General features: G+C 50.1%; 6 protein-coding genes across 6 annotated transcripts; 3 read left to right on the top strand and 3 right to left on the bottom strand.

Annotated features, from left to right (window-relative positions):
- Positions 1-193: 193 nt before the first annotated feature.
- KY384_009043 (uncharacterized protein) lies at positions 194-4829 on the bottom strand (the record flags this gene model as incomplete). The annotated part of the gene is made up of 7 exons (XM_044817529.1): positions 194-1457; positions 1506-1556; positions 1630-2028; positions 2755-3230; positions 3288-3907; positions 3955-4611; positions 4667-4829. 7 exons carry the CDS (start codon positions 4827-4829, stop codon positions 194-196), a joined length of 3630 nt encoding a protein of 1209 aa, XP_044664682.1.
- A 2194-nt stretch (positions 4830-7023) lies between these two features.
- On the bottom strand, positions 7024-8256 carry KY384_009044 (uncharacterized protein; the record flags this gene model as incomplete). Its single annotated transcript, XM_044817530.1, has 1 exon — positions 7024-8256. The coding sequence occupies one exon, from the start codon at positions 8254-8256 to the stop codon at positions 7024-7026; it is 1233 nt and encodes a 410-aa protein (XP_044664683.1).
- A 334-nt stretch (positions 8257-8590) lies between these two features.
- On the top strand, positions 8591-10105 carry KY384_009045 (uncharacterized protein; the record flags this gene model as incomplete). Its single annotated transcript, XM_044817531.1, has 3 exons — positions 8591-8982; positions 9039-9571; positions 9624-10105. The coding sequence occupies 3 exons, from the start codon at positions 8591-8593 to the stop codon at positions 10103-10105; spliced, it is 1407 nt and encodes a 468-aa protein (XP_044664684.1).
- Positions 10106-11061: 956 nt separating this feature from the next.
- On the top strand, positions 11062-14328 carry KY384_009046 (uncharacterized protein; the record flags this gene model as incomplete). The annotated part of the gene is made up of 3 exons (XM_044817532.1): positions 11062-13025; positions 13086-13692; positions 13747-14328. The coding sequence occupies 3 exons, from the start codon at positions 11062-11064 to the stop codon at positions 14326-14328; spliced, it is 3153 nt and encodes a 1050-aa protein (XP_044664685.1).
- A 355-nt stretch (positions 14329-14683) lies between these two features.
- KY384_009047 (uncharacterized protein) lies at positions 14684-17913 on the bottom strand (the record flags this gene model as incomplete). The annotated part of the gene is made up of 2 exons (XM_044817533.1): positions 14684-17551; positions 17599-17913. 2 exons carry the CDS (start codon positions 17911-17913, stop codon positions 14684-14686), a joined length of 3183 nt encoding a protein of 1060 aa, XP_044664686.1.
- Positions 17914-18268: 355 nt separating this feature from the next.
- Positions 18269-24104, top strand: KY384_009048 (uncharacterized protein; the record flags this gene model as incomplete). Its single annotated transcript, XM_044817534.1, has 2 exons — positions 18269-18436; positions 18867-24104. 2 exons carry the CDS (start codon positions 18269-18271, stop codon positions 24102-24104), a joined length of 5406 nt encoding a protein of 1801 aa, XP_044664687.1.
- Between the last annotated feature and the right edge of the window lie 971 nt (positions 24105-25075).

The following is a 25075-nucleotide window of genomic DNA, read 5'->3' on the forward strand; positions in this document are numbered from 1 at the left end:
TCGCACGTTACACATTGAGAGCAACGAATATGACTTGAAATACCCATACCTTAATATACCTGGCCCATTAAAACCCAAAGCCACCAAGTGAAGCACTTCGCGTCTTGCGATATAGCTTGACCCTCGTTGTCCCATCCTTACGCCGCGCTAAATTCTGAAGTGATCCTAAACCCATCAAGTGTTACACACGTTGTCAATCAGCCTGCTGCATCAAATGACTCGGCAGATTCCACCTTTTATAGTCCAAATGCACGAACGCCCTGTCCACACTCGGCACGCTCTCCAAAACATATTGCAAGCTCTCCCCCAAATCATGACTATCCCTCAGCGTCATTTTCTCATCTAGTACCACATCCACCTCAACGTTTAGCTTGTCCCCTGCATGATATGCTTGGCAGCCTTGTATACTATCAATCGCACTTGCGAAGCGCATCGTTAGGTACAGCAGCACGTTGCGGTCTTCTGCAGATGCGGCAGCACCAGTCAGGTGTTTGATGTGGGTTGTAGAGGTAGTCGACCAATTGAGAATGACGTAGAGCGAGAGGAGGGCGCCACCAAGAGCGTCCAGCCACCAAAGGTTGGCGTAAAATCCGACTATGGGGAAGATGATGGAGAATGTGTTGAATACGACATCCGTCATGGCGTCCTGCGCCAGAGCTTGCACAGAAGAATTCTTAACCAGCCGGCACCAGAACCAGCAGGCAGCTTTTATGGCAACAGTCAAAGTCATGATGATGATAGAAGGAAGCCCCAGTTGCACGATCGAGTGATCACCGGACGTGAGCCGGTTGAAGCATTCCAATAGAACTTGGAAGAAGGCGGTGATCATCACGACTGAGAAGACAAGCACACCGATAGGCTCGAGACGTCGACGGCCAACGGGATATCGATACTGATCTTGCCGGCTGATCAATTGAGTTGTTGTCCAGACAATGGCGGTGGAGAGGAAGTCCAGGGCGGCGTCTACAAGTGATGCGAGGACGGAAAGGGACGAAGTGAGAGCGATGACTGCGATCTTGCCTGCTAGGAGGATCGCATTTGCGGCCAAATTTATGTAGATCGCGACTGTAACTACACGACTTCCGCTTTCGGCTTCGTCGTCGTCTTCGGCTCCAGCTTCGAGTTCCTCAGTTCTTGTGCGGTCGGTGTCATCCTCGGAAAGTAAAGGCGATCTCTCGTTTGGAAGCCTGTAAAGCGCTTTGGGGGTGCGCTTGACTTTTATCTGGGTCTCTGTGCCATTTTCGACCGGCTTCTTGACCATATCGGCTGAGGGGTGATTACACTCACTTGGAGATGATGCAGATTCTTCCCTGATTGTGGGAGGCACGTCTCCATTGCTCATCCGAGATGGCTCGTTGTACTCTTGAAGAAGATTGTGAGGGAGAGAAGAGTCAAGCAGTCGGTCAATGTAAAGATATGACTGAATCAGGCGATTGTTTCGCTCGTAATACTGCCGTCTGGGCAAGCGTCAGTTCTCTTTCTTTTGCTCAAGTCGCAGCGCTTACATAGGCTTCTTCATTTGTCGTAATTCTTCTTGTGTCTTGAAATACTTCTCCCTACAATGACAGCACGTCAATTACATCCTTCAGAAATGCGCTCTTGCAACGCCAATTTCGGAGACCAGCGTACCACTGATATCTCGGGTTTGTGTTGCCAATCAGTCGCATACTCCTCATCTGCGGCGTATGCATGACCTGACTTATATCACTGATACCACTTCCTCTTCTCTCGTGCGTTGGCGGCTTTCGCTTCGTGGAAGGAGACCGATCCTCGGGGACATCAAAGCTGTCGGCGTTGCTTTCAAGGTCGCCATCTTCATTTCCGCTCTCATCTTCAATTTTAATCTGCCGTCGCTTCTTCAATTCTTGAATATTCACAGAGGAGCGATCTCTGATTAAACCGGGAAGCTTCTGTCCGCGAGTTGAGACAGGGGTATCATTGACCGGTAGAAATCCAGGAAGAGATCCAATCCTAAAAGTTGGCGGGCGATCCGGCGAACCTTCGACCATTTCTTTTAACTCTGATGTTCTTTGTTAGGTGTCAGCGGAGTCTGAATATCTGCGCAGCGTTTCCTTCTGGACCAATGATCGTGAAAATGCGGTGGCTTGGTTTATCGATTGACCGGCGAGGAGCTAGAGTGGCATTTAGAGTTTAGATCCCGGTCAACGGGCTGGACCGAAAGTCAATTATAATGCAGTATCTGCCACACCAAGCTATACCAATGTTGGTTGTATTCTTGCTTTCACTATCTAACATCCTCAGCCTATCTGACGAGTCAACTCTGTCTGCGCAAGTTTAATTGTCCCCGATATCCTACAAATTTCCTTCTTGTTTCTATCTCTCTTCTTAGCCTCACAAAAAACATCGCTCATAACTAAATCCTCCGTGCTTGAATGCCGAGCGCAGCAACTTCACGTGGGACAAAATATGTGATCGTAACACCAGTTATCAAGCGTACAGTCCCTTCTTATGTATATCCACCAACTGTATTACTTTCCAAATGGAATGGTTGCTGGGAAGCCCATCGTTTCGTGTCGTAATCGTACACATGAAAGCATTGATGACTTCATTAGAAAGGAATAGTCAGCATAATCATTACCTGGCCGGCAGGAAGAAAGTAGATATATGCGGAGCAGACTGGAGCCTGCATGAGCGAGTCTTATTCATCTTGGAAGCTGATAGGCCATTTGTAAACGAGGATCACTTTGCGGCGCTGCTTGGTGGAACATATGAATTAATCTCCGGCCTACGGACGTCTCGAGTTCCGTGCCATCTCTAGCAATTTTGACTTCTCGGTTTGCATTCCAAGGGTTGCGTAATCCTCGCGTGCGGAAGAATGGCAGCCGGTTTGGGGAGAGCCATTCAATCTTGAAGGGTTTGCCAAAAGAGTGTGATCCGGTCTCGATGGCTGATTCGTCAACTTCTTCAGCCACATCCTCTTTGAGACCATCGCCAATAGCGGTAGCGCTTGATAGAGCCTCCTCAGCGTCAGCTTCCCAGAAAATTGTTCCGCGTGCAGAGTCGTCGATGATGCGTCCTCTGGGGGCGAACTCAGTAGCTGGCGTCGTTATTGACCTAGGGATGTCAGGGTCGTCAACTGTCGTCTCAGATCTTGGAACCCAGTCCAAATCGGCAGATGCCTCGTCGTTGATAGGTGAGACCATTCGGGCGTACCCAAAATACTCTCCAGACTTGTTCGCTGAAAAGATTAGGTAGACGGCTTCTGCGGACTAACAGATTGTTAGTCAAAGAGCAACCTAACTTCGTCGTGAAGCGTGTAGACTAACCTCATATGCCTCGTTTAGAGCTTGCTCATTGTGTGCTTGTGTTGCCCAAATCTTGTTGCGTACACTCAGCTGCATATCCTCAAGCGTCAAGCTCTTCATGATAAAGTATCTATCTGGGACCTTCCCTGTCTGTGAACCCCTACGAAATGAAGCTGCAGCATCGTCTGAACCTCTTGAAGAAACATGAGATAGTTGATTTGAAGCTTCAGGCCCAATTTCCGACGCTTTGCTCTCTGGCATCAACGCTGAGGGTGCAGCGGGGGCGCCAGGAACAGGAGGGGGCGCTACTGGCGTGGTCGAAGCTAGCCCTCTTCTCAGACGACAAACCAGGCGGACACCTTGAAATCTTGAGTCGTGGAATCTGTTCATTGCTGCAACGCACGCTGATTCCGATCGATAATTAACGAATGCACAATTGCTCTTGGAAATGAGAAAAACACTTTCAATGTCTTTGGTTGCGTCCCTCGAGAAATGGTCCTTCAGATCCCTGACCGCAGCTCCCGTTGGAAGGTTACCCACCCACAATGCATGACCAGATTGCTTCGGCTTCCGAGGCGGCCCTCGTGGCGTGGAAGGGATGCTATTACTGCTGGATTGAGAGCTGCCTTGGCCTGGTCTACCTGCAAGATGTCAGAACGATAGACCTGAGGCTTCAACCACAACTTACTCTGTGGCATTGGGGACAAGAATTGGCCTGCTTGATTAGACCCCACTGGTATGTCACCGTGATACATTCTTGCATTGATATCAGCCGGATGCGGCGGAGATCCCTGGTGAAACATCGAAAGTGTGTTCATCTGACCCATCTGGGCCGCTTGTCCGGTGAAGTAAGGGTAGTGCGACTGAGAACCTTGTATGTAAGAACCGCTCGGAAACGACGACTGTACGGGACTTGGACCGCCAGAATACGATCGATGCCCAGACTGCATTTGTTGGTACATAGCAGCTGTGTCTTGGAAAGAGTGGGCGAATTGTGAAGGATGCATTGAATATGGAACGGCGTTGAAAGCTGGCTGGCCTTGCATATTTTGGGCACCATAATTTGCCATGCTGCCCATAGACGGTGCAAAACGCTGCGAGTCTTGAGAGAACACTTGTGAGGCTCCGCGAGGATAAGCTGGCAATGTTGCACTCATGCCTAACATATTAAAGTTGTTCGGCGGAGTCTCTCGACCTAATGAGTGATCGTTGATGTCTGAGCCTGATATCAGTGGCTGACTGTTGGACGGGTATTGTTGAGGGGTTGCGCCGCGAGCACGTGCGTCAAGCATATTGTCATTTAGACGACTCACTGTGAGAGTGTGAGTGTAGTCCCATGGTTTCCCTGACAAATCGATGTATGTTGAGGAGTAGCGAGGGCCGGAGTGTTTAAGACTTACGTCCAGCTGACCCGTCCTCATAGTTGCCAAATCCGGATCCGCGGATGACTCCTGCTGGAGAGGCACTCAACTGTCTCGATGCCTCCACGCTCACATCGCCCATTGCTCGATCTTCGACAATCACCGGCAATACGGTCCACTGTGGAACCCAAACGAGTCGCATGTCAGTCTGCGCTTTCTACTCATGGCACACATCGGGATGATATGAAGGTGATAATACCTCTGCTCGAGTTTCCCCTTTGGCTATTAAAGGTACTGTTGATGATGCCCAGAGTGGCAATGATCGGGAAGGTCGTTGTCCGAAAAGGAATTTTCACAAGACGTCTGGCCTTGTTACAACAGATTGACAGACGAACTTGCCCAGTCTGGCAAACAGCTCAGGATGAGTCTTGCCCAAAAAGGAATAAGAGAGCGTGGCAAAATAGATCTTAAACGAGCCTCTGTATGAGGTTTACAAACTTGTCAGTGTGGTGAGTAGGAGCTGAATGGCATCAAACGCGAAGATGAATGGACGGCGCGTTGGGAAAATTTATTTATAGGAAGCAAATGGTAGAGTAAGGTCAGTTGACAGCAAACGGTGATCAGCATATCATTCGTATTCCACTGGCATGGAAGTGATCGACATGAACGTTGCGGCATCACCATGTTTAGGTAAGAATCTTGAATTGACTAGTGCATCAAACGGATCTCAGAGAATGTGGACTAGACTGCTATGAATGCTCTTTGAAGCTAAGCTGGAATCTTAAGCTAACAAGAATAATGGCATCTCCATCTCAGGGTGTGCTCGATGTGGCAAAGTCGATATCTGGGGGCTGATTGGGCAATGGAGCGGATGTCGGCTGCTCTAATGAGCCCTGCCGCAGAATCAGGGACTGGACGGACTGTTCAGGGTCTCTACCATCTGTTTCCAACTTCCCAATCGGCGATTGCGTGGCTTAGGAGGGGTGGACTGCAGACGGGCAGTCCATGTTGAATGGCCAGAACAAGCAGCTTGCAGGGAGGCCGGCTTGTCCCAGGGAGTCATGCAGTCATTGGACTCCCATCAGTCTTGTCGTCGGCTGAGATTACTCCGAATGCCGCAAAAGAGAGCCTTTGTTGCAGTGTTTGGGAACGAGTCAACATGGGTGCGATAGGGCTTGCGTGCCAAGTTCTAGGCCTGTGGCTGTGTTCGGCTTGTCAATCACCCTTGAAACTTCACTGTTCCGGCCTCGTCCCCTGCAAGCTGGGCTGCCTGCGCCGGCGAAAGATCTTTCAATTTCCAGGGGAAGACCACACAAGGCCTCAACTTGTGGGGTCATGGACGTCAATTGCCTGTTTAATATTTCCAGTACTCCTCATTGGAACGCGGAGAGCTGGTCACCATTATTCTGAACTCAACAAGTGAGCTCTGCAGCAGTATTGCTGGCACATACCCTCATTTTGCAAGCAAAGACTGCTTCAAGTGCCCTCCTCCTAGAGTCGCATGAGCTTGTCGGAGGATACCGTGAGAGGAGAGAGTTTCAGAGCACAAGGGCTGGTAGCCTCTGTTGTCCCAAAGTCAGTGATCGCTTCGCTCACAAGCAAAATCTTCACTGGACTGTCGCAAAACCCCCGTCTTGCCAGTCATCTAAGCGTGGGTGCCTCGGTCATATTTCCAAATGAGAGAGTGTGGGTCTTGTCCTTGCGCCACGCGCACTGCCACCTCTGGACCCTGCCTGCTTTTCCCAGCGGTCGTTCGAGAACGCTCTAAATTACATAGTATGATAGTAGTGGTATTACGACAGGGTCCTGACGTGTACAAATTCAGATTAGCGAAGATCTGAATTCGTCCGTGTTTGGCGCCGAATCTGATCTATCATCAGTCCCAGGCACCCTGTAAAACAGACTCTCAACTCCACGGACAGCGTGGCCCACGTAGAACCAACCGAATTAGTACTCGGGATATGAGAATAGCAAAGCAGTACGAAGCATTCCAGGATGATCCCCTCCAAGACCTTCCATATGGAAGGACGGGATTCTGTGCCGGCGGGAAGGATGCCTTCAGGTACTTCAGGTCGCTTAGGTAGCCCCCGCACCTTGAATCCATCAGACGGCTGGGCGAGGGATGTGGAAAGTAGTCCTGTCCCACTCCCGCACCGGCTTGGCACGATTAGTGGGACAGGACTAATTTCCACATCCCTCGGGGGCGTGCGTATTGCTTAATGGGGGCACGTAGATCCCATGAGGTCCTATTTAAAGTAGCATCTGGTGCATATCCCATGCCTGACCCTTTGTGGATCTGGTGTCTAGAGGCACATAGAGCCTATTACCGTTGCTTTGACGAAAACTTGTGATTTTGAGCATGGCCCCCAATAGTCGGCGAGAATGCAAAACTCTACTCAAAGCAAGCGAGCTGCATGGCCGACGCTCCCAGTCTCAAAGATCTCTATCAGACCTGCCCCCAAGCATTCGGCTAGAACCCAATCAAATGCCAGGCCGTTGAATTGTTTCCATTTGCGCGTTCGAGCAGGTAGCACACCTGCGAATTCGCCCCGATATTTCTTTGACTTCGCCGCATGGTCATCAGCAGAGATGTGCCCCTCCCAACGTTCTCGCAGTAAGTACAATGGTAACTCGCGAAATTTTGCCTTCTCAATGAGGGAGATCAAGTGTGAACGGGCAGCAGTCACAAGCTTGAGATAAGGGCCCATTCCTGGGAGGGAACGCTGCAATGATGAGCCTTGGTTCTGCTCGAGACTTTCTTTCTCTTTTGAAAGATGCATTTGGCGAAAGCCAGATCGACCTCCAGCATTGTGAATTGCATCTTCCCCTCCCACGGCTGCCACTGATCCTGATACTGCCCTGGACAAGGTGGGGATAGATGTCGCAGTGCTAGCAGACGCAGAGGACGAGCGAAACAGAATACTCCCAGAATGATTGCTGCCAGACCTCGAAGTCAAGAAACCGGCTCGCATGAGCGCAGTAATTTCCTCTGCTGTATAATTCCCTCCACACCGGAAAGTTTGCCCGACAGGCTCCTGGTGGATATCTGTCAAGAACTTATTTGCTAATGCCGAATCGAGACCCCGAGCTTGTCGAACAAGAGCATCGACATCACCCGATAAGGCAATGCCTTCCCCCACACTTGGCCCTCCAATATCTCGGCCAGGGACTGAAAATTTTCTTATAATGCCACCCTTCGTCAATTCTGATATTTCGCGCTCGGCCCTGGTGGTCGAAGGCGTCAATCCATGAATACTAGCTGTTGTTAGTATTGGAGGGAGAGCCTTCCGAAAGGCCAAAATCTTCGAAATTCGAGTACTGTTGAAACCGCCAGCTTCTGGTAACTCATCGAATCTATGGCTTAGTACATGACCGATCAGCTGAGGTATGTCATTTAGCTCTATGTCTGTTCCGAGACAGTTTATCAGGCCAAGGTCCTTCAAATGTTCATCGAAGGGGCTATTTTCATGTTCATTCACTACATCCTGCTTCGAGCTTAGCCTCTTTGCTGACTTGCGAGTGCTACTGTTTGTAAACGTTGAAGATGACGACCGCTTCAAGAGTGGATTTCTCCTCTGGGGGTTTTTCCCTACACGAGAAGAATGTGCCGCTGTGAAGTTCAGGACCATGACTGCAAATCTGTGTTGCGATCTCTTATAGCCCCGTCTAGTCGCTTCATGCCTGCGTTGAACACGGCGTGAAACCCAGGATTACTACAAAACTTTTTGAAGCAAATGCTGTGAGAAGAATTTCTTATTGGTTATCTTGCCATTTGAAGACGTGCGTCATCCGCCCATTGCCAAGCCCCCTCGGCTCAGCATTACTACCGGACTTCAGCTTTTGTCGCATTGCTTTTGCCAATCAAATTACTTTTGATCTCAGACTATCAATATCTTACAATGAGTCGATTACAGTTGACGTAAACAGTAAAGGCACGAAAAGACCTAGCATACCATAATTGCAATGGCCACGGCAATAGTACAAAATGGCGGACCTTTGCTGACGCGCGAGAATCACTTGCCGTTGAAATCATATGCGAGCGTCGCAGCAGAAAATGACGATAGTGTATCTTCACACGGCGCGGAGATATTTACTGGGGAGGGGGAAGACACATCCAACGCTAGCCCTCACCGCAATCTACACACAAGGCCCAAATCAGTGGAAACAAATGGGTCATTGAAAGATGGAAAAACAGAAAAAGTGGTTGTTGAGAGATATGTCGACAAAGAAGGAGAGCACCTCGTAAGCCTAGGGCCTGTCCAAGAGCTAGAGGAGAAGAAGCCCTTTACTGCAAGACGGAGGAATAGTGAGTTACTCAGTGGACGAAAGGCAGGAGCGCGCTGGGAGCGAAGCCAGTACGATACTTGCCTAAACCTTTTCGAAGTCGATCACCTTACTAAATTTTCATTAGCATTCGATTTGCACCTTTATCTGTCCCCATAAAGCGGAGGCTTCAAACTCTGCTCGTTCTTGCTCATACTCTGAGCATTGCCGGCCTTCTGGCTGCGTTCTTCTTCCTCTGTTCCATACCCCTTTTCTGGCCTATCCTACTGCCGTACATCATCTTCATTCTCTTTTCCAATGCCGGAGAGTCTGGCACCCTAAGGCACCGCTCCAATTTCCTCCGCTCCCTTCCGATATGGTCACTCTTCGCCTCATATTACCCAGCGAGGCTTCATCGATCGGAGCCACTTCCTCCTACCCGCAAATACATCTTCGGATATCATCCTCATGGTATCATTTCACATGGAGCCTTCGCGGCTTTCGCCACAGAGGCTCTTGGCTTCTCTCAATTGTTCCCAGGAATCACAAATACCCTCCTTACCTTGGACTCGAACTTTCGAGTACCATTCTATCGTGACTATGCGCTTGCTATGGGTTTGGCTTCAGTTTCAAGAGAGTCCTGCGAAAATCTACTTTCAAAAGGAGGGCAAAATGGAGAAGGTAAGCCAGTCTCTCATTTAGGTGAACCACGTGTTAATGATGGGCACAATAGGCATGGGCCGTGCTATTACCATAGTCGTGGGAGGAGCCGCAGAGTCTCTTGATGCGCAGCCTGGATTGCTTAAATTGGTGTTAAGGAAACGGAAGGGCTTCGTTAAGTTGGCTATACGGACAGGGGCTGACCTGGTCCCTACTTTGGCTTTCGGGGAGAATGATCTTTACGATCAAGTGGATCCAGAGCAGCACCCTTTCATACACAAAGGCCAGCTTGTTGTCAAGAAACTTTTCGGGTTCACTGTCCCCCTGTTCCACGCAAGAGGCGTGTTTAATTACGACTATGGCATGATGCCGTATCGCAGACCCGTCAATGTGGTCGTGGGCAAGCCCATCAAGGTACAGTATGCGAGCGAACCGAAAGAAGCGTATGTGAATGAGATTCATGAACGATATATTCAGGAATTGGAACGCATCTGGGGAGCTTGGAAGGACGAGTTCGCTTGGGATCGTAAAAGTGAGCTAGAAATAGTGGAATGAAAAAATCATGAGAATTGCACTGCCTGTTGTAACGAAAGACAAACACAACCACATTTGCACCCACAGCCGCCTTCTGTGAACTACACCTCTGCCATAGGTGGTACTCGTAGGCCGCAGGGACTTACTGAGATGCTATTGGCTCGTTGAGTCGTAGGCGGCTAGAGCTCGTCGCCCCGCAGGTAGGCCTCTTGAAGCTCTCTGCCAATAGCAAACGTCGGCGGCTCCAGCTGGGCTAGCAATACTCAGGACGCTGTATAGTGCTCGATCTAACAGATAATGCTCTTCCTTGCCTTTGATGACTCCGACGAATGATGTGATTATGTACATGTGACTGTATCTCTCCGCTGCCTTTAAGCGCTCTGCATTGCCTGAGCTTCGTGGCTGCCCTCTTCTCACGCAGTCCCGCATCCAAAGAAGCTATTCTTAGCTCCTCATCGAACTAGGGCGACCGCATCTGCGACCTTAGTATATAGGAAATCAGCTATGGCCTCATCTGGAAGTCGTCATGGGAAGCCAGATGAAGAGATGTTTTTCGAACGCCCGAGTCACACGGACTCGCCTACCGTTGAACCTCTGAGAATACACAAAGGAGAATCGAGGTCTCCCGAGCCAGATATTCGACCAGGCGCATTTCCTCTACCCCCGGCGCATCGAGCTCGCCGGCTCCCCTACCATACCCAGACGATCGGATTCGAATGCAATCGCGGCCGACACAAGGGCGCACTACAAGTGAAGGACAGACGAGGCACTCCCCTCCGTCCCACAGCTCACGCGCTCGAGCTGATTCTTCGGATCCATCAAGAGCGGGAATACCTGAATATCCTCCCGCATTATTGAGGCCCCGCGATGGGCGCGGAGGTGCACCAAGGCTAGCGGAGAGAAGGGGCAATGCGCCAAAGCCTCTGCCTGATTCTCCAGGACCGGAAGCGCCAGATAAGGAAGGCCTATTCCAGAGAATGCCTCGCCGAGACGGGGCAAGTCCCAAGGATAGCGATCTAAATCCATATCCTGAATATCACCAACAATATTGGCCACCACCAGGATCCGCAAACGGTGGCCAAGCACCCGGAAGCAGCAATCTCAACCTGCCAGACCCTGCTGGTGTCAATAGGCTAGCTTCTACAGCTTCGACATCAACTACAAAGGCACAGCGGGGCTCTCCGCCGCCGCCAGAAACTCCCATAGTTGCACCGGGAGAAGTACCTGGTGGAGGGATAGAAGCTAGATATGCTGCTGCAGGAATAGCAGGAACCTCCACATTAAACAGCCTTCAAGCGCAAAATGCTGCTGCACAGCAAAGAGCGAACAACTACCCCAAGCCTGACAGCCTAGATCAGCGACCCGAGCCTATTCGAAGATGGACACCAACAGAACAACCGGGGAGTCAGCCTCATGGACCTCCAACAGTATACCAAGGCCCCGGTGAAGCAATGAATTCACCTCCGATTGAGTCCCCAATGCCTCAAGGCCACATGGTTTCCCCACAAACTGCACAATCGAGCGGGGGCCGTATTGGACCGGACACAGTGGCTTTAGAGCAAGATATGCACAGAATGCACGTCTCTGCTTCTCCTCCACCAGCATATTCACCTTCGAACTCGCATGCAGCTACAGTGCAGGGCTATCCTAACGAAAAACAAAGTCGACCAGTTCCTGCGGCCGCTGCAGCTGGCATTGGGATGGGGTCAGCGGCCGGAGCGGCAGTAGTAACTGCTGCAACACCCCAATCGGCACACCCTGATCATCCGGCGTTCGCGAATGACCCGAGACCAGAAAGCAGCGCCTCTCAGCGACCAGAGCAAACATTTGCCACCGCTCAGCACGGAGCTTCGCAACAGCTGAAACCTTCATCCTCCCCAGCAAACGACGGCGTTGGCCCAGCAGCTCCGCCACCGCTCCCTGAAGGATGGATTGCGCATCTGGATCCGAACTCAGGACATTACTACTATATTCACCTACCCACGCAATCAACGCAATGGGAATTTCCCAAAGGGCCCACTCCGCTAAATCTGAACGAGCCACTTTCTCCCACAGGCAGCGTCAGCTACCACAATCCTCTCGCTTCACCCGGATTGAGTGTGCTTAGCGGAAAGCCACTGGCCTCTCCAGGGATGCAGCCGGCCACGCCTGGATACGCAGAGAGCATCATGAGTGCAACGCCTACGGTTGCCGGATTTACCGGACCCCCACCAAGCGCAGGGGTTGACATGTACAAGGTAGCGCCCACAAACGGAGTTTATTTTGGACCATACTTGAGATATACGAATATGGACCTAGAGCGAGGAGTTTGGCTTGGCTCAATATTGCTCGTGACGGACGCACCACAGCCTCCGACCATTCATATTCATCAAAGTGTAGACCTTTCGCCAAATCCGCGGCAATTGAAGGGCCAAGGTATTTCTGTACATCAAAGATGGACTTTCTACCGGTACGATCTCGACTTGCAAATGGAGGAAGAGGGTAGTTCCAAATGGACGTACGCTATCACCTCACACCTTGGCTGCACACGCTATGAATTCCTCGTTGCTGGTAAGCATGAGACGAATTGGCGCTTCATCGCTACTTCTGGTAATGACTTCTCGCTAAACGTAAATGCTAACGAAAGGACTCGCATTGGCGGCATCGGTTACATGTGGAAAGACATAATGCAGAAACACGTTGAGTGCGGTGGCTTTCATACGCAGCTGGGGCTTGGTGACCAAATCTATGCTGACAGGATATGGAAGGAAATTCCAACGCTTAAACAATGGCTTGCGATGAGTGGAAAGGACAATCGAAAGAACGCTCAATGGACCGCCCAGCACGAAGAAGACGTATCGCATGCATATTTCCATTACTATACAAGCCATTTCGATCAGCCCTTTCTCCGCGAGGCTTTCGCCCAAATACCCTACATTTTGCAACTTGATGATCATGAAATGTAAGTACACTAATTCCACACCTCGCCTTGGGCACTTCGAGCTAACAAGAGAAATTCTAGCTTTGACGGCTTTGGTTCATATCCAGAATACATGCAATTCAGTCACATGTTCAAGAATATCGGCCGCATAGGCATAGAGATGTATCTATTATTCCAACACCACACAACGCTAGAAATTCTACGCAACGTCAGCGTCGATACCGATATCTTCACCATCACTGGGACTGGCTGGCACTTCATCAAACACCTTGGCCCGGCTGTTGCCGTTGTTGGACCGGATTGTCGATCAGAGAGAAACCAACACCAGGTCTTAGCTGGCCCAACTTATCAAGGCCTGTTCCCCAAGATCGCAATGTTACCGCAGAGCGTACAGCATTGCATTTGGATGATTTCAGTGCCTTTGATCTATCCGAGACTAGAAGCTGCTGAGCAAATTGCTCACACCGTCGCGACAGGAAAGAAGGCAGTCACAGGGACTTATAATCTCGTTGGCAAGCTAACCTCATCTGTTGCAGGAGTGGTCGGAGCGAAAGGTGTTGTAGGATCTGGTTTTGACTCTGTCAAGAAGGCTGTTGGCAAGTCAGGTCTCATGGGCGGCATTCTCTCCCCATTCGGCGACATCGACATGCTTGACGAATTACGAGATCAATGGACGCATGAATCTAAGGTAAGGCACTGTACTCGAGACTGATTGGGGTTCTAATAGTTGACCTCAACTCAGGACCTGGAGCGCACCTATTTAATCCGTACCCTCCAACAAATCGCTCACCAAAAGTCCATCCGTATGACCTTCCTCTCAGGCGCCGTCTCCGTTTGCGGCGCCGGTCTGGTTCATGACCCATCCAAACCAACGGACCACAAAACCATGTATCAGCTCATCTCCTCCAGCGTTGTAAATACTCCTCCTCCGTCGTATGTCCTGAAAATGCTGCACTCATCCCAAAAACCTCTCTATGTGCCGCAAAATGGCCAGCGAAGCACCAACGCCCCATCAGATACGAAGGAAGACATGATGGAGATCTTCACGCAGGAACCAGATGGGAGGCCGAGGGAGGCGAAAAAACTGATGGGTAGGAGGAATTACGTGGCAATTGTGCCATATGATCCTGAAGCTGTGCAGGGCGCTTATCCGCCCTCCACCCCAGGACTGCAAAGCAAAGCGGCAGGGAGGTTGAGTCTGGCGGTAGACTTTATGGTGCAGTCAGAAGGACAGGCTGTAGTACCTGCCCAGGGCCCTGTACAGGCCGCTGGCGTGAATAAGTATGGGCCTGTTATTGTGCCAAGCCTGGAGTTTGGACGATAGTCGCCGAGGTACGGTTTCAAAGGAGTTCGAAATGTACGATCGTCTGAGTACTCGGCCGTCGTACCTATTCTAGAAAGTCTTGAATATAGCTTTTCAAATGAAGTGTCAATACAAGAGTAAGAACGGAAAAGCAGGTTCATGACCAAGTACAGCCTTCGAGCTAATGACAAAGAGCATGGTAGCCTTGTTTTGTGGTCGGTTTCAAGGTCATAATGATATGTCCAAGGGTGCATAAAGTACAAACACAAAAAAAGGTAGATCATGTACAATGAGCAGGCGTCATCCAATGACCAACCCCGATTCACACGCATGCAATGCAAAGGCTTGCATATACCGCCTCTGCCACTTTTTTTTCCTACGTCAACTTCTTCTCCCATCCTAAAACCTCCGCAATGACATTCCCAATCGTGCTAGCCGTCCACAATACCACCAACCCCACTCCAACCCGCTTATCCATCCACCAGCCTCTTAGTGGCACCACAATCAACAGTCCGGCCAGCGTGACAAGCAGCGTTACCCCACTGATCAGCAGCGTCCCGCCAACCTCAATCTGGTACGGCTTATACCTCAACGGCTCACCCGGATGCTTCCTCTCCCTATTCTCGGCGCCCCTCACAGTCATATATAACCCACTCAACCCAATGCCTAACAGTATATTCAGCATCGGCCCTCCGAAACATGCACTCAGTGCCATTACAGGATACCCGAGCCTTGCGACCGTGATATCAGCGACTAAATCCCCGCAAGAGTTCCCAACGGCGAAGATGGTAAGACCAAGGATGGCGTCGCTGATGCTGAGAATGGTCCCGAAGGCTTTCAGCACGCCAACGACTTCGTTTGCGATCGTGCTGATCCAGGCAATGGCTATTACGAAACCGAGGTAGCAGAGAAGGTAGCGATAGCGAGGAGGCCGAGTGGGGGAAGTGAAAAGCAGGAGAAGGGAGAGGGCTATTAGGGAGGCGAGGAGGCTGTAAAGGGTTGGGAGGAGAAGGGCGCGCGGATTCGATGGGGAGATATTTGCCCAGATGAGGAGGACGATCAGCCAGGGGCCCGTGAATAATTGAGTTGCGATAAGCCAACGGTTCCAGGCCTTTGGTGAGGAGGCTTCCGAATCTGATGCTGCGTGAGTATTGTCTTGAGTGGGCTTGTTGAGTCGAGGAGCTGGGATGTCAAGAGGCTCGGGTGCAGTGACGTTGATGGACGGGGAGACCGCGAGATTATTGCCGTTCGTGTACTTTCTTGAACGGTGGGTTTGAGGGTCCCGCAGCGGAAGTTGTTCAGGGCTCTCTGAAACCACAGGAACGTGAGGTTTTTTGCGAGAGTGACTTTTGTCTGGAGAAAGCAGTCCAGGGTCTGGATCGACAATGTCAGGTAAATCGTCGTCTTTCTCTGCCTCTACAGTCGGTAAGGTGATGACGAGGAGAAAGACGCTAGGTGCTGCGACAACACCAAGCATCTTCTCCCAGATGCTTTTCTGCTTCCAATTGTACAACGTTGGAAAAATCGTAGACAGAAGTATTTGAGGGGATGGTAAAATCCTGTATGGCCACCATCGTAGTGGCTTTTCCGACTCCTGGAAGATGTCCTGGCGGAAAGTCGACTCCGAGCCAAGACTTGGAGGAGGTAATCGTATGCTAGGCGTCCGCGAACGCGATAGTGACGGCAGGAAATTTGGGTCATCGTGGTACTCTGGAAATGGTGAAAGAGGGGTTCCTCTTGGTGATGATGCTGGTGACCGGGGAATATCGAGTTTTGGAGCGTGAGGTTTGGAAGAGTGATCAAGGGAAGTAGTACTGTGGTGAACGGATGGCAGATTCTGTGAATCACCTGGCGGCGCAAGTAAATCCATAGAACGTCGGCGGTCTTGTGGGGTCAGACTTGAAGGGCTGGAGACCAAGTCGCTTTGATCAGCGGTAAAGGGCGATAAAGATAATCGAGGTGGATCTTTGCTGGGTCCGTCTTCAGCCTCAGAGACACCTGGAGGGGGGACCTTTCCACTATTTGGTGGCGAAGGGGATAGAAAGTCGACCTGTGGAACTTCTGGTTGTGGTTTCCGAAAGGCTTCGGGGTCTCTTCGCATTCCTAGGGCATCATTTGCTGAGACTGCCCGAACACGTAGTGGGCCGTTGCGATCGATTTCCTGACTACTCCTTCCAGAATTGGACGCCAAGTCATGAGAATCGACATCGTCATGAGCACGTTCTGGATTAGAAACGACAGACATGTTATCCTGCTGCTGGGCCGCCGTAAAAGTTGGATCGTCTGAATAGCGGCGGAGATTGATCGGCATTGTTTGAATATTTCTAGACCTTTGCAATGAAGAAAGGATAGCGGTGAATTCCAGGGCTCCGACGAGGCTGGGTCGTATGGGATTGATGGTGTTCCGCCGCTCGCCCGCACGAACTCGGCTCACACGCATGTTGCTGCTGATCTCCGCAAGATATCTGTCTCTCGTTTCGTCGCTGGCGTCTATCTCTTCTGCGATGGCTTTTGGTATTGGACTTCCGGCTCTTTCGAGGGTTGCAAAATCCTCCATTGAGACTGTTCGGGTAGTAGCCCGGCTTCTCGATGGCCGTACCTCCTCGCCTTCTTCGTCACGATATGGCTCAACAGCTCCCTCATCAGTGCCTGGTATATGGTAGTGACTCCGGGCAGTATCTTCAAGATTTCTTTGCTTTGCTCTCCGCTTGAGAGACCAATGCCAGATTACTACGAAGACCACGTAAAAGATGTAGAAAGCGACCATCGCGATGCATTCCCACAGGTGCAAAGACCCGTCGGCAAGAAACACCATGCTAAAGCCTGCCGCCACAATGAAGAAACCTACGTCTCGAACGAAACTCCTTCTTGCAACTTTGAAAGGTCTAACGAGCGCCATTGACCCGGCCACCACTGTAGTGATGAAACTAGCTGCGCCGATAAGCTCACCCACCGCTAAACTTCCACTATGAGTCTTCATAGCTGCAAACGTCGAGAAGATGTCTCCGCTGCCATTACCAAAGGCCAGGAACGTAACCCCCGTTATGCTCTCGCTCAGACCGAGTATGCTTGCAATGGTGCTTAGATTGATACAGAAGAAGTCACTGGCTGCGATACCAATCGCTGTGAATAGAAGACCGAGCCAGGTGACCATGATGATGAATGCGACTGGTTTTGCCTTGGGTAGCTTGCAATAATAGAGTTGAAGGTAGGAAAACAGGCCAGCTTCCTCATCTGGACAATTCTGTTGTACGAAGGCACACTGGTCTTTCGCGGCATGGACTAGGCCACACTTTTGATCGCATTAGTATTGGCATATTCTACGTGGTATTCTGTAGGCTCCCCTACCGCTTGATCCCTCTTTGCGATTCTGACTGGGACGCTGAGAGACTTCTCTGTTCCAGCCTGTCCCCGCCGCAGCAACGTCCAATCATCGCGCGCCGCGACTTGCTCTTGACCCCTAGACAAGACAGCACTCCATGCAGTCAAGAGACATATCAACGCAATCGTGAGATAGAATGCTCTTGCGGCGATGTACTTCTTCCGTGGGTGAGGGTGCAAAAGAAGAGCCGGCGTCGCAGGGGCTGGAGTCGTTGGTGTACCCATGTTGAGTTCGTCATGATGGGAAGGGGGACTGAATATTATGCGACGGGCTCAATACAAGTAAGAATAATAATGCGTGCGCAAACAGCTCGAACGAATAGCCAAGTAAAGTTGGACGTACCTCGCTGAAGCTCGCTCGAGACGTCATCGCAGCCACAGGCAGCCACAGAGACAGAGCCGTGCGCCACAGTCTTCTCGGGGTTTCCAATGTCCGCGGGGTCGTCCTACCTTTCGGTCGTCATACGTAAGCTATATATGCCTTTACCCATGCCTTTAGTCACGTGCGGCTCGATATATAAGTTCGATGGGCTTCTCTGCGCATCATGTCTCCCCTGAGCGACATTCCTTCTCTTGAAACATGTCGAGTTCGGGTAATACGGAGGCTCGAGAGTTGAATCTCATCGGTAAGGTCGAGCTCAAGATTGCTCTTGTCGATTCCGATGAAGCTCTACAAGCTATTCTGAAGACTTACTTGCCACCTCTTTTGTTGAAGCTTGCGTCAGACTCCGTTGCCGTTAGAAACAAGGTCTGTATTCCTCGACGAGATGCTATGGTGTCACGGTGTCTTTTGAACTTTTCATCTCTTGTGAAAGACTTGCAGGAAGCCGAGCTGAGTGTGGCCCTCGCTAGATTATTGCCATTTGTCAACATGTCAATACCAGGATAAAACCACCGTACGTACGTGATAAATGAAGACATGGAAAGCGGAGTCCTGGCTAAAGTAAATCTTTTGCTTCAAGAACCATAAGACTTCCTGTAGAAGCACTGCTTAGACAGTTCAAGGAGCAGCAGAACAACCTTGTCCGGCATTTCGATCTTCTCTATGTCCAACAAGGTATCAATCGCTTGCCCGCTGCAGTGAGTCCGTCTTTCCTCATTATCATCCTCACAGGCACGGGAACGAAACCCATTGTATCCCCAGGTCTACATGGCCACGCTAAACGAAATGTCAATAGGAACGCCTGGAATTACTGCCAGCCATCTTGAAAGGCTTGCACGCCAATTATCATGAGTCACCAAAGCATGCGGCAACCCTTTTCAACCTGTTCCTCAAGCTGCTTCATAGCATATCGTTGCCCTCACGAGGTGATAATGAGGATTCAGCGCTGAGAGGACGATTTGGTTTCAGCGAAAAACCCGAAGATGCTTCATTCCTTGCAGACTGGTCTGGTAAGTTGGTACTCTTCAGTCCCGGTAAACCACCATCCACTCGTGGCCCTGGTTTGACCGAAGACGACTACAACTTTCTCCAGCTCTATGGCAAATCTGATACCTGGAATCCGGGAGTATCAGATGGGATGAATCTATCAGAGACAAAGGTCGTGTGTATTCGCTTTGTCGCCAGTGGAGCATTCACGGATCAAGAGAGATTTCTACCCGCTTTGTTTGCTTCGGCTGACACGAACTCCCGCATTTCTGACGTTGGCAATGATATGCTAAAAAGAGCTACTTCTGCTATTTCTCTTGAGGATATGACTCTCATTAGGAATCTCTATAATCTCTACCTAGGTAGCGGAGGGACAACTGGCTCGCTTCCAGCCCGACCTGCACTGCAGACCAAAATCCTGACCTTCTTGAGCCGTTCCAGTGCTGCTTCTTCTTTTGTTGAGGACAGTACGAAGATCATACAAGATGGGCTAGCACATGAGCCACAGGCACAAACTAACGGGAACGTCCAAGGGTCTAAGAAGGGTCTTGAGATCTCAAGACTCAGAGGCCAAATATTCGCTTTCACAAATTGGCTTGCACGGATCAGCTCCCCGCGTGACATTGCTACCTTTGCGCCAACCCTAGTAAGTCATCTTCGTACCTACATTCAAGATCAGGGATGGCCAAGACCTCGGACAGAGGGGCCCTTGGATGCTGGTGAATTAGCTTCGAGGTCATATGGATACGAAAGTATCGGCTTGTTGGCTTCCGCATGCGCTGATACACTTTTACTGGAGCCATCACTTGAGCTACTTCGTTGGCTAATGACTTCGCTAAGCGAGGATTCATCAGGAGTTGAAATTTCGATGAGTATCGAAAATGCTCTAGGTAGTATAATTAGGGCTTTCGGGGGCCGCCCAATCCTCGAGCTGCAAGACTCTCTTGCTGCTCTCTTCATGCACCATATGAGTCTCGTTCCTACTGTTGGTGACGAAAATAGTACCGGGATAGTCCGAAGCACCAAATTTGTATCGTTACGCTTTGCAAATCGGTGTCTCTCTTACAGCAACATAGACGGGCGGTATATCGATATTCTTTCATTACGCGGTCATGATGTAGATCGGAGCGAAGTTCTTGAAGAAGGTAGGAAAGGTCTTGATCCGTACTGGCACCGTGTCCTCAATCCCTCACAAAAGCAAGAATCAGTAAATTCAGGGGCTGTGCAAGCCACCGACTTTCCAGCATTTGAACCTTTAGTAGAGCGGCTCTTCGGCCCCGATGCAGAGTGGGATCTTTCAAACCCACAATTTATACCCGCATTTTTTGCAGCGCTGGGGTATTGTCGTTGTGTCCTTCTACATCAATCCCTGACGCAGGTCGAAAGCCCGCCTGTCATTGACACGGAATGGGCTAGAAACATCGACGCTCTCATTTCTAACAATGAGGATGCAAGACGTAGCCTCAAAACACTTTTCACCAGCAATTTGAGAGACTCTGTACACTTCTCAAGAGCCGTTTCAATTTATCTCCATGCCTGTTTTAAAGCTCTGACTAGCCAGAGTATGACCGAAGCAGCACAGGCTGGCCAATATTTCATTGAAATATGTGCGTTTTTGCCAACCTCTGAATACAGTGACCTTTCCAGGCACATCATGAAATTACAGGGTCCTATGTTCTCTACCGACAGCGCCTTGAGCAGATCATCATCCTTAATATTTGGGCTATTAGCTTCCTCTGGGAAATGCGAGGAAAGCACGTTGCAACGGATGTCTGGTGTCTTCGAGCAATATTTGGGGTCTTGGAAGGACGCTATAGGTGCAGATGTGTACAAAGTATACGGATCACTGCTCGCAACCGCCTTTCTCCTCAGCAGATGCGCCCGCCGGAATGAGCGAATCAGGGCGTTTGACGAGCAACAAAAGAAACTCAAACTCATCTGTTTCTCTGTTCTCTCTCAAAGTCGGGATAAAATGCTACTTGACGCCGTGTTCCTTGCTATCTCTGAGCTTGCACTCTATGGGGTGCTATCCACTGACGACATATCATCGATACCAGTGGAGACAATCGCAAAATTCTTCGAAAATGGCGAGAAAGGTAGTGAGAGGGCCATTACCTCACTTGGGCATTTAGCCATGCAGTGTCGCGAGGAAGAAAGCGAGGACTCGACTCTGCAGGTTATCATCGACCGACTACACGAGCTTCATAACGTTCGTCAACCCGAGGTACAATTTGCCGTAGGCGAAGCTTTTAGCTGCGCAGCCATTGGTTGGGATTCAAAGGCGTTCATTTCGACTCTGGATTTGGATGGAGCTCTGCCCCCATCTGCACAGCATGATAGCACGCTTCAAGCTCTGCTTGATCGAATTCTTGCAGAGTGTAAATCAACCAAGCCTGCCCTTCGTCAAGCCACGGTAATCTGGTTGCTTTGCCTAGTGCAATTTTGCGGCCATCGCCCTGCCGTTCAAAGCCGGCTGCAAAAATGTCAAGCTGCTTTCAAGGGATTCTTAGCGGATCGAGAAACCCTGAATCAAGAATCTGCCTCCCGTGGTTTGACATTGATCTATGAGAAAGGCAACCAAGATTTGAAGACAGACCTCATACGCGATTTAGTCGGATCATTCACAGGAACAACTTCAACTCTCGCAGGCAGTATCTCAGAGGACACCGAATTGTTTGAGGCGGGAGCACTTCCCACCGGGGATGGTTCAGTCAGAACGTACAAAGACATTATGAGTCTGGCGTCGGAGGTCGGCGATTCCAGCTTGGTCTACCGTTTTATGTCTCTAGCTTCACACAACGCAATCTGGTCAAGTAGAGCAGCGTTTGGTCGATTTGGGTTGAGCAATATTCTGAGTGACGCAAATACGGATGGATATTTTGCAAATAATCCGAAGCTTTACCCAGCACTATATCGATACCGGTTTGATCCAAATTCAGGGGTCCGCAATGCAATGAACGATATATGGACTGCCTTGGTCAAAGATCCTGTGACAACAATCAGCACGCATTTTACCGCTATCATCAAAGACCTGATGAAAAGCATACTGAACAAAGAGTGGCGCACACGTCAAGCTAGCTGTGCTGCTATAGCGGATCTAGTCCAAGGTCGGTCACTTGAGATGTATGAAGAATACTTGAATGAGATCTGGTCGCTCGCTTTCAAGGTATGCGACGACATCAAGGAGTCTGTCCGTGCCGCTGCGATGTCCCTTTCAAGAGTCTTAGTCGGCATCCTCACTCGTTCTCTAGAAGCTAGAGATTCTTCATCCCGTTCCGCTGACAAGATGCTCAAGCAAGTCTTGCCTTTCCTACTCAGTACACAAGGACTAGAGTCTAGTGCGCCTGACGTCCAAGATTTTTCCCGCAAAACGATTTTGCAAATCATAAAAAAGAGCAGTGGCAAAATCTTACGGCCCTTCGTACCTGAGCTTGTGGGCCGATTGCTAGCATTGTTGAGCTCTATAGAACCCGAAATGATCAACTACGTTCACATGAATGCTGAGACCTTTGGCTTGACAAAGCAAGAGTTGGATGATGCACGGCTCAAGCACATCCGCGGTTCTTCCATGCTTGAAGCGATCGAGCGTTGCTTGGACTATCTAGATGACAGCTCGATGCCCGAGCTGCAGCAACGCCTTGAGAGCGCTATCAAAACCGTAATCGGGCTTCCTTCAAAAGTCGGCTGCAGTCGTGTGCTGGTTTCCCTATCAACCCAGCAAAATTTTGTTTTCAAACCTTACGCTGACTATTTCCTGTTCATCGCCCAAAAGCAGGTATTTGACCGCAATGATACTATCTCTTCAGCTTACGCTATCTCCTGTGGATATCTGGCGCGCTTGGCAAGCGAAGGTGCTCTTTTGAAGCTCGTCGAAAGTTGCCGTGTGCTCTATTTCGATACTGAGGAGGACAGACAGCGTATGATTTCCGGAGACGTGACTCATGCCTTTTCAAAGTACGCTACGGATCGCTTCAATTCAATGGCTGGAGAGATACTCCCATTCATATTTGTTGCAAAACATGATCTTAACGATCGCGCACAAGGCCTGTTCCAGGACACTTGGAATGAAAATGTCGGAGGGTCGAGGGCAGTATTGTTATATTTGCGTGAGATCGTTCAATTAGCTTCGCAGCATCTTGACTCAACAAGATGGGCCCTCAAGCATACGGCGGCTTTCTCAATCGCAGAAGTAGTTACTAACGCAGGATCTACGATAAGCGACGCAGATGCTCGTACCATTTGGCCGGCCCTCGAGAAGGCATTGGTGGGAAAGACCTGGGAGGGTAAAGAAAAGGTCCTTCGTGCTTTTGTGGCCTTTGTAAAACATAGCACATTGGCCAGAGAAGATCCAAAGCTGATGGAGCAAACGACAAAGATAATGCTTCGAGAGAGTAGGAGGAATAATCCTGTATATCATCAGGATGCCCTTGGAAGCTTATCAGACTTTGTAGACAGCCAACACTCTGCAGAGCTTTATGACCAAGCGTATGAAATCGCTATGTCAACAATCGAGAAACTTCTCGGGGATTCTGATGAAATGGACATCGATTCTTCTGCTGGAGGCCCCTCTTCAAAGACTGTAAGGGATCTGACAATTGCAAATGCTCTCAAGACAATTCTCCGATCCCCTCATCCTCAAGACTTTACACGCAGCGATTGGAACAAGGCGCTCAGGCAATGCTTATCGTTACTTGATAGGGTCAACGAGACTGAAAGAGGAAATAAAGCCGCCCAGACGGCAATATACGAGTCACTCAAATTGCTTTTCCAGAGGTGGCAAGGAGCCTCTGAGATGCTTCCATCATCACCAGAAGAGGTCTACAAGGGATACACAAGACACGTATTCAACGCCCAAGATCAAGTTGAGAACGTCCGGCTAAAAGCTGCCGAGGCTGCGGTAGAGCTAGCCCCTATAGCTCTGAAAGGAGAGGGCTCCAAAATCAATTTCAGCGACGAGCTGAAACGGGCAAGGGTAGCGGAAAGATCAGGATCTGTACAGCAAGTCTTGGAACGTGTAGCGAAGTTCTCTGACGTATCGAAGACATGAAGCGATAGACTCAGAATATCACATAGAGAATGTAGACAGATGTAGAAACTCCGTCATTCGGTCATCTTACGTAGGAACCAGAAATGAACAGACATCTTCACAAGTGGCTCTCGGTGGGTTCATTCTAACATTTAGGCTTCAGAGGATCGACAATAACACTTCATGTATAGCACGCTTCACAACATTGGACTAAAGCATGACTATCCCCAATGTTGATGAGCTCGGTGCATTGGATCCCTTGGCGTTGATGCATAATTCCGGTGGCAAAGCATAGTACAGTTTCCAAAGGCTTCTTAAGCTTCTTCAGGCCATGTGGAGGCGTTGGTGTTGTGGTTTATTCGTGGCGTTGGCCCGTTCGCTGTTAGAGGAAGGGAGCGCACGTGGCATGACACCTGAGACAACGAGCGATGATACATAGGGGCAGTAGTCGTAGTGTGCATTGTTATTATTATTGCGGCAAGGGCAGCCACAAGAGGCCGGTGAATAAGGGAACAACATGTAATATGACCAATAATCGAGCATACGAGGTGAGCGAGGCATAAACAACAGCCTAAGCCCCCCACTAACCTTATATCTCGATTATCTTTATTTACGGCGCGAACCCAGGCGGACGGCTAATCTTAGTCGAGCAAAGGCGTGGACCCCCAGCGCACGAATGATGCCACGGGTCCAATGACAGCCAGCCATCTCGTCGGCAGCATTGACCTCCTTTGCCAATCCTTGCGAGTCTGACCTGCCCCAAGCTCCCAGAATGACGGACCCTCTTGCCAATTTTGCTGCATCTTTATATACACACGAACGATGGATCACCATTATCATGCTGCTGATGCTGACGAGTGGTATGAGTATGTCATCCTTCTCTGCCATTGTCATTCTCCCCCCCTCCCCTTCCAGACCCCGATCATGCTCGCCGCCTCCTCCTCCTGCTGCTTCAACAACCAATCACCAGCAGACCAAATCGTCAGATCACA

This window comes from Bacidia gigantensis, assembly GCF_019456465.1.
Source record: "Bacidia gigantensis strain McMullin 20006 chromosome Unknown scaffold_268, whole genome shotgun sequence".
Classification (NCBI taxonomy): domain Eukaryota; kingdom Fungi; phylum Ascomycota; class Lecanoromycetes; order Lecanorales; family Ramalinaceae; genus Bacidia; species Bacidia gigantensis.